Source organism: Elaeis guineensis, chromosome 7 (assembly GCF_000442705.2).
Source record: "Elaeis guineensis isolate ETL-2024a chromosome 7, EG11, whole genome shotgun sequence".
NCBI lineage: Eukaryota > Viridiplantae > Streptophyta > Magnoliopsida > Arecales > Arecaceae > Elaeis > Elaeis guineensis.
The window spans coordinates 88655778-88664947 of record NC_025999.2 but is presented as its reverse complement, the minus strand read 5'-3'; the positions used below and the strand labels follow the sequence as shown (position 1 = coordinate 88664947).

Here is a 9170-nt window from a genome sequence, read left to right as displayed (position 1 = left end):
CTAGATATGTCGATCATTAAAATTTGATTTCGATAGTTATGAATGATCACGTGATGATCTGAAGATAGAGACTATTGATAGATCGAAAAATTTATGATGATGATCTCGATAATATTTATAGTTTATAGCATACTATAAAAATTTTTCTTCAATCGAACATCATTATCATGGTCAATTTAGCACGAGATAATTTCAATTATTAAATAAAAAATGACTGATTAAAAGGTGAAACGACATCCGATTAAAGTAATTTTTTATATAAATAATTTTTGCTACTACTTTATTTATTTGTATGATGGTAATCGTCAAATTCAAATGGTGCATATATGAATGATCTAGAACTATATGTCACTTGCTACTTATTTTTAAATTTATTAAGTAATTATACTTGTACTTTTGTAATATATATTCAAGTGGATTTCAACCTGTGTGCATGGTTTGAATTTTATGATCATCACCATACAAATGATTAAAGTACTAACAAGGATCATTTATGCAAAATATCATCTTAATCGGACATCGATTGGCCAGTGATCACTTATTTTTGTTTAACAATCAAAATTAGTCCATCCTAAATTGATCATGCCAATGATGTTTGATTGAAGTAAAATTTTAATAGTATACTAGAAATATCATTGAGATCATCATCATAAATTTTTAGATCTATCGGTAGTCTCTATCTATCAGATCATCCTATAATCTTTCATGACCGTCGAAATTAAATTTTAATGATCGATAAAGCTAGAGCTATCGGATCTAGATGATCTTTTGTGAGGATACTTTAATAATAATTATTTAGATAATGAACGGTGAAGATATGCTTGAAATTTGATATCACTATTATAGATTCACATAATCATCTAAAATTATTTGTAAGTATCAACTAAATTCTTTAGAACTCTAATTTGAGGGATAAAATAATGTTTCTTTACAAAATTATTATTGCAGTCATGTAAATCTTGAAAAGTTATATGAAATCAAGAAAAAATTTACTAAAATCTGATCTTTGGATCAAAAATTATGGGACGACAAAGTTTTTAACTATCGCAGTGGTTCATAATAACCGCTACCATAGGTCAGACCTACGGCAGTAGTTATTACAAACTGCTACGGTAGATTTAACCTACTATAGTGGCTATAAATAATTACTGTCATAGATTCTATGGCAATAGTTTTCGAAATCACTGTCATATAACCACTATCATAGCTCTTTTTTATAGTAGTAAAATTGAGTGGCATGATCTTGTAGCAAAAAAGATCCTGATCAATGACAAAAGAGGTCTTCTTCTCATCTTTAGGGGTCATTCGAATCTGGTTATATTCGAAGAATGCATCCATGAATGATGAAAGCTGATGTCCTAAAGTTGTATCTACTAGTTGATCAATCCGAGACAAAAGATAGCTAGCTATCCTTAGGACACGCCTTCTTGAAGTTGGTATAGCTGATGCATGCACGTCACTTCCTATTCACCTTCTTAACTAGTACAACATTGGCTAACCACTCCTAATAGTAGACTTCTCGAATGAGCCCTACTTTTAGAAGCTTATTGACCTCATCTTGTATGGCCTTTTGTTGCTCAAGGACAAAGCTACGCTTTTTTTGTCTGATCGAACAGTGCTTCGTATCTACATTGAGCCGATGTACTATGACCTTTAGGTTGATGCCTGGCATATCGATAGCCAACCAAGCGAACATATCTATATTGGCTTGGAGAAAAGAGATAAGGTGCTGATGATTCTCTTCATATCAATTTGAGCCGATCTTGATGACTTCACTTGGATCTTTATCAATTGGCACTGAGATGAGATCTTTCACCAAATGGCCTCTCTGTTCAGTTAGCTCATCCCACACGTCAAGCTCATCTATCGATTGTTCCACTAGTGATGCTGTATGTAAAGTTGCCATGTAACATTCTCTTACTAATTGCTGATTTTTCTGGAGCTCACCGATCCTATAAAGAGCAGAAAACTTTACTGTCAAGTAGTAGGTCGACACTATAGCTCAGAGGATATTCAACCTAGGCCGACCTAAGACGACATTGTATACTGAGGGACTCTTTACTACAAAGTAGTTTATTTCAATGACAACCTGTTTTAGAGCTCATCCAACTATCATGGTGAGGGAGATGGTTCCTTATATGAGGATCGTACTGCTTGAGAATCTGATTAAAGATGAGTTCCTCTCACTAGCCACTCAGAATTTAAGTTCATTCAAATAAATGCATCGTAAAAGAAAACATCTACTGAACTTTCATTATCAATCAAGATCCGATATATATCATAATTTAAAATATTTAAGGACAAAACTACGAGATCATCATGTAGATATTTATTCCTTTCAGGTCAGCTTCAGAGGAGGTGATTTCATTATCGATCTTTTTCTTCTTCGACTCTTTTTCTTTAGCTCGGCTCAGTTTGGTGGTGCCGTGGCCGAGCTGCCCTCAGAGATGGTATGGATCTCTGCTGCTATTGGTTGATCCCTATGGGGGTCTTCTTGCCACAGAAGATCACTGTGTGGGTTCTTCGAGAATCGACGTATATCAACATAGTATCGAAGATGTCCTCATCAGATGAGTGCTTCTATATCTTCTCTGAGCTACTAGCAATCCTCCATATCATGCTCATGGTTCTAGTGGTACCTGTAATATTTAGATTCCTTGCCCATGTCAGTGTAGTCATCTTCCTCGAGCAGGGGAGCTCTTCTGGGCATTTTATCTTCTTTAGATCTGAGCTCAGGAGATATTCAATGGAGTAAAGTAGTGAATCTCTATGGGGGGGTTCTAGATCGGTATTGTCCCATGGGAGACCTAGCTCGATTTTCTCGAGATGGAGTCCAAGAGCAACGAGGCCTCTACATAATGCATCGATACTGCATGCGCCAATTGTCTTTTTTCTTTCTTTGTTTAGTGTTTGGCTGAGATCCACTACTGTGGTTCTCCATTTGTTAATTCTAGACTTTCTCTGCTTAAGCATGTCTCTCCGCCCACACCAATATTTTAATGAAGTCCTTTGGGTATTTTTTGTTGAGCAAGAAGAAGAGGTCGTTTTGAAGAAGTCCAACTTTTAATACGGTCATCGCTATAGATTGGTCCAAGTTCAGCACTTCCAAAGTTGCAATGTTGAAGCGGTTGATATAATCCCGAAGTGGCTCGTTCTCCTGTTGCTTTATGCTGATGAGAAAGTCTGAGTTACAATGTTACCGACGACTGCTAACAAAGTGTGCTATGAACATCCAGCTTAGATGAAAAGAGTCCACAGTATTTAGTTGTAGGCTCGAATACCAATGGCGGGCACCCTTCCTCAGAATTGAAGGAAAAGCTCAATAGAGGATTGCATCAGTTGCTCCTTGTAAGAGTATGAGAGATTTGAAAATTTTCAAGTGGTCCACTGGATCAGTAGTTCCGTCGTACGACTCAAACTATGGCATCTTAAATCGGGGTGGTAGGGGTTCACTTATGATCTTTTGGGTGAACGGTGGATCGGTGTTGAAACCCAGATCAACATCTAACTATTGTGGTGCTTGTAGCGTGTCGATTCGTTGCTACATCTCCTGAAGCCTCTTTTCTAGGTTGTCCTCTTGAGTTGGTCAGTGATGAGGAGAAAAATGGCTCGGTGTCAAATCCCTTCTCGAGATCAAAGTGGACGACTGTCAACGATTGTGTCGGGCTGGGCTATCAGGATGGCTGGCACCTGCCCTCGGGCTACAGAGAGCTCAGTTTGTCGATCTTCCTTTGGCCGGCTATGGATTCTCTAGGGCAAGACAAGGCTCGGTGTTTTGCTGGATCTCCCATACTACAGTTGAAAGAGCCTGCACCTGTTGGATGAGACTGTTGCACTGATCTTGCAAGATCGTTGGTGGAGCAGGTGGATTCTCCTAGATCGACGATGGCGGCACGTCCTCCAATGGAACTTTGTTGGCGTGCCTGCCATTAGAATGGTGTGACGCATTAGATGCACCCCTTCGTGTCTTCATGGCGATCTATGGCTAACTCTCGCTTCTCAAAATAAAATCCCGAAGTTAGTCGAGCCCCTTCCTCTAGCGCCAAGTGCTGCTTCTGATCTCCTCGCATGAGGTCAGACGGCCAAGGTGAAGATGGCCGAAGTGATATTGTCGTTGGAGCTTCGCTCAAATACCTATAAAAAGTCCTCACCGAGGTATTCTCCGATAAAGATCTTTTGACGCTCAAGTCAGGAGATGGAGAATAGGGATATGTAAATGATTTGATTAACCAAAAATCGAATCAAACCGTTAATTATTTTGATGTTTAGTTGGATTTTTTTTGAAAATTTTGATTTTGATTTAAAATCGAACTAAAATTTTTTAATCGATTCGATCTTTGGTATTTAATTGGATAATTTTGGTTAATCAAAAATCAAAATTATCTGATCTTTTTTTATTTAATATTTATATTTAGGCTAAATATTACTTAAACCTGATGGTCAAGTTAGACCATGCTAAATCCCATGGTAGATAACATGCTATGTTACCCCTTGTATTTGATCAATTTCTTCTACCTGCACGCCATCCACCATGCATCTGCTCCGTGAGTGAAGGTTCCTGCTTTGAGTTTAGAGTAGTTTATTTTTAAATATTAATATTCTGAGAACATATTTGTATAAATTTTGTGCTTTTTTTTTTAATTTCTTTGAGGTCTCAATTAAGTGAGTTAGATTGATGTTATTTCTTTAGATGATATTCGTATTTAGAAAAATGCATGACAAAATCTCAAAATAGATTTTTTTTTTCAAAAAAAGACTATCTTTTATGATTTATGTAGTCTAATTTTGAATCAAACTCACTTATCACATCCCTTCTAAATCATGGTCCACCTAAACTAAGTCCAAGTGCAATTTTGTAGCCTAAATAATAAAACTATTAAAGAATTTAATAAGTCTAAATCAAAACCAAAAGTCCAACATAAAGAAGTCCAAAATCAAATTATCAAACTGAACTAAAGTGAAATTATTTTAGTTTGATTGTTTGATTTTGAGCTATTTCGATTCGATTTTTGGTTCTATAAATGCAAGTTCGGAAGTTCGGTTTTTCAAAATTTTGGTTCAATTTAAACCCAAAAAACCAAATGTACACCCCTAATAGAGAATAATGTGAAGGAGAGAGTGGAAGTCGAGAGCTTACTTTAAGGATCTCTGCGTCTCTTTATTTATAGAGGAGAAATCGCAGCCGTATACGTCTCGGAGTCGTGATGGCTTTTAGATTTGGCGTATGGATTGATTTGAAGAAGTTATTTCCTTTTGTGGAAGGCTTGATCGTGAAGGAATTCTTCTTTGTCTGGACTTTTCCAATTTAGGAGAGAGGTAGATTTTGTCAAAAGAAAATATAGCTCAGCCATGGATAAGCTAAAATAGATCGTCCACAGCCGAGGTGAAATACTAGGTATGGATCGAGAACTGAAAGCTACTGCTGCTAGCTTGATCGAGTGTGTTCGGCAACCTTCATGTCTATTGTATGTACGCAATCTAATCAATGCCCATCTTTCGTAGTTCGGCCAGTGCTGAGGATGCCTATAGCTGAGGCTGAGGTGGGGATCCACAACACGTGCCATCACATGACTAGCCCATTGGGAAGTTAATGGATACCCCAAATCAAATTTTGAGGTGCCTGTACATATATAATTTCATTTTTTCTAGAATTTTGAGATTTTCTCTTATTCTAGAACTCCGGAGTAATGTCATTGAATTTTATGTTAGTAAATTGCTCTTTTCTTTGTCCTCTTCCATTATTAACAAACTTTGTTTGCTCATCTCTATGAATGAATTAGACCATAAGCTGAGTCATGTAAGTTTTAATCACTTTGTATTCTATTTGTCTGCTTTACTAATTCTAAATCTAGCTTCTCGGCTAAACACATCTTCTAAGAGAGAAATTTTATGGACAACAAAATGAACTTAGAAATACGGAGAATAACCAGATTTGTTAGGCCATAAAATGTGAAATCTTTTTTTCTTTAGAGTATATTTAAATAGAAAAAAATACTTAATTTTTTTTCTTGAAAATATAATTTTTATTTATTTATTTCATTAGAAACTAAAAAATTTAAAACCTTATAACTAGCTTTCCAGATATGAAAAAGCCTTAGTTTTCTTCTTTCTATAAATTTTCTTTCAACCGATCACATTCAATAGAATGTTAAAAAAAAAATAGTGGGGGAGGTAAACTTTTGGATAGACTTAGTCTACCATATATAATATATATTATTGATAAAGTCAATAAAAAAAAATGTTATATCAATGTTTTGGATTGAAAAATTCTGTAATTATCTCAACGATAACAACGGCACATTTGGTAGACTTAAGTTGGGAGGAGGGTGCCGCTTCTTTATGAGCTGTGATCTGAAGTTTGAAGGCTGGCCTATGTCCGAATGGTTGATTCCACAAGGGAAACAGTCCATCCAAATTTTCCACAGCTCGGACGGAAAACGACCCGAAGTCGACCCACCACAAATCTCGACGGGTTCCGCTTTCCCAGCCGCAATGGATGACCAGTGCTAGACGAGACGGGCTATCGCGTGGAAAGTCATGACCTACAATGGCTGGACTCCAATTAATTGTGAGTCTTCCGTCCAAGTCTGCAATATTTGTTTTCTTTCACTACCAATAGAATTTTCTTGTACCTTCCATCCCGTTCTGCTACAAAGAACAGAAATCTAGCTAGATGCTTCATCAACCCAAGAAATTCTCATCAACACTAACAAAGCACCGTAAGGAAAATATCTAGGTCAAATGTCTCGTCTTCATCCCAAACCCTGGAGCTTCCTGCTCTTCCTTTCACTTTACCTTCTGCCACTCCGCTCTGCTGTCGGTGCGGTCCCGGTCCCATTAGCCTTAGCCCACTTAATTCCAACTGCTCCGGCGAAGCATACACTAACGGCAGCGCCTTCCAAACCAACCTCAACACCCTCTTCTCCTCCCTCAACTCCAAGTCCCCACCGCCAACTTCTTCAACGACACTGCCGGTACCGGTAGTGACCGTGTTTACGGCCTCTTCCTCTGTGAAGGAGACCTCTCCCCACGACTGCCAAGCATGCATCAAGGCGGCCACCACCGACGTCCAGAAGGCGTGTTCCAAACGCCAGGCCATCATCTATTACGACTACTGCCAGCTCCGCTACTCCGACCACGACTTCTTCGGCATCATGGACCCCAACGGCTTTTCCATGTCCAACCCCTACAACGTGTCGGATCCCCAAAGGCCACTGGACTTCGGTCTATAACCTTGTGAAGGAGGCTCCGTACAACAAAACGTTGATGTTCGCCGCAATGCATCGTTCCGATACCAACTGTTTGCAATGGCGGAGTGCACCATGACATCACTAGCGCCGACTGCGCCAAGTGCTTGAACATAATCTTTCAGGACATTAAGAGCTGTTGCAGTGGCCATGAAGGATGGCGATTCCTAAGTCCCAGCTGCCAGCATTCGGTATGAGGCCATCTCTTTCCTCCGAAACCCAAACTTCATACCCCCCGAGCTCGTGGTGAGCACATGCTCTGACGACGAATTCCCATCAGGCTATGGCAATTGGAAACAAGACCTCAACAATCTGCTTTCTTCTCTAACAAGCCAAGCTCGTGCCAGTGGCTTCTACAACACCAGTGTCGGTGTTGACCCGGACCGGCTCTATGGGCTCGCACTCTGTAGACCTGATCTTGGCTCCAGAAAGCACAGCCTGCCTGAATTGTCTTAACGACGCGGCCGCTGATGCGGTCGACGACTGCCCCAACAACACTCAAGCCATCGTCTGGCACGAGAAGTGCCTCTTGAGGTACTCCAATCGAAACTTCTTTGGTGCAGTCAGCAACGACATACGGGTTCTATGCAACCAGTTTAAGATATCAGAGGCAGAGGATGCACCTGTGATTCAAATGATGACGAGTCTCGTCGACAAGGCCCAGAAAGCCCAAGAATGTTCGCAGCCGATATGGTAGGAAACGGCACCGCCTATGGACTGGTGCAGTGCACGAGAGATCTTAGCAGAGATGGTTTGCAAGGATTGTTTGAGCGAAGCGCTGGGAAACGCGACGACGACATGCAAGCAGAGGAAAGGTTGGCGGTTTTTGTCAGGGAGTTGCACGGCGAGGTATGAGAGCACTCCGTTCTTTGACCCCGGCATATTGGCGGCAGATGCACTGGGCGCCAGCTAGGAAAGCGAATGTGGACTCGTTGCCTCCGGTCAAGAGCGGGGGGAGTGGTTTGTGGGCCGAACTTTATGATGGTAGCAATGATTTGTCTAATGGTGACCAATTCCATGGATGTTAGTAAATAAATTTAATTATATTATTATTAGTATTGAAGTCTAAAAATTTTAAAAGTCATATAAAAATTTTTATCTAGAAGATACATGAGTAATTATGTATTAATCTCAGAATATGGATGTGATCCTCGAAAAAAAATATAATAAATGCTTATTTAATGATGTATTGTACTTAGTAAGTTTCCTTAGTAAGGATGGCAATCAGATCGAATCGGATCATAAACGGTCGGATCAGAAAATCGTCAATCCAACTCAATTGTTTATTAAACAGATCAAAATTCAAACATGAATCCAACTTATTTATTAAACAGATAATTCGATCTGACCGCTTTAACCCATTTATTAAATAGATCAAATTAAATTAAATAGGTTAAATAGATTAAACAGATTAAATAGATTAAAGAGGTTAAACGGGTTAAATAAATCGGATTAAATGAGTCAGAAATAGGGTAAACGGATTAAACAGGTTGGATTAAATGGGTTAGAAACATGTTAAACAAGTTTTAAATAGGTTAAACGGATCTTAAATAGGTTAAACAGGTTAAATATGTCGGGTTAATTGGGTCAGAAATAGATTAAATAGATTAAATAGGTTAAATAGATTATCTGACTCAATCCGATCTGAATATTAAACAGGTTAAACGGATCAGATATCTAAAATCCAAATCCAATCTAATTATTAAATGGGTTAAACAGATCGATTCGTTTTGATCCAAATCTATTTATGGTAGATCGAACATGAGTCGGATTGGCGGATCGGATTATATTTTGCCAGCCCTATCCTCTAGTGACTATAAATACTATGGAGTCATTTTGCAATGAAACAATGAGCATTTTGAGCTTTTGAGTACCTTCAAAAAATATAATATTAGTTTATTTCGAGCCCATCATTCTTTCATT

General features: G+C 38.7%; 1 protein-coding gene across 1 annotated transcript; it reads left to right on the top strand.

The window, feature by feature from the left end:
• The first annotated feature begins 6600 nt into the window (after window positions 1–6600).
• On the top strand, window positions 6601–8302 carry LOC105048753 (putative cysteine-rich receptor-like protein kinase 23). Its single transcript, XM_010928192.4, is given in 13 exon segments — window positions 6601–6822; window positions 6825–6945; window positions 6948–7026; window positions 7028–7223; window positions 7225–7276; window positions 7279–7320; window positions 7323–7429; window positions 7431–7664; window positions 7666–7903; window positions 7906–8000; window positions 8002–8147; window positions 8149–8206; window positions 8208–8302. Coding segments are annotated over 13 exon segments (1524 nt in total). The 5' UTR covers window positions 6601–6741; the 3' UTR covers window positions 8283–8302.
• The last annotated feature ends 868 nt before the right edge of the window (window positions 8303–9170 follow it).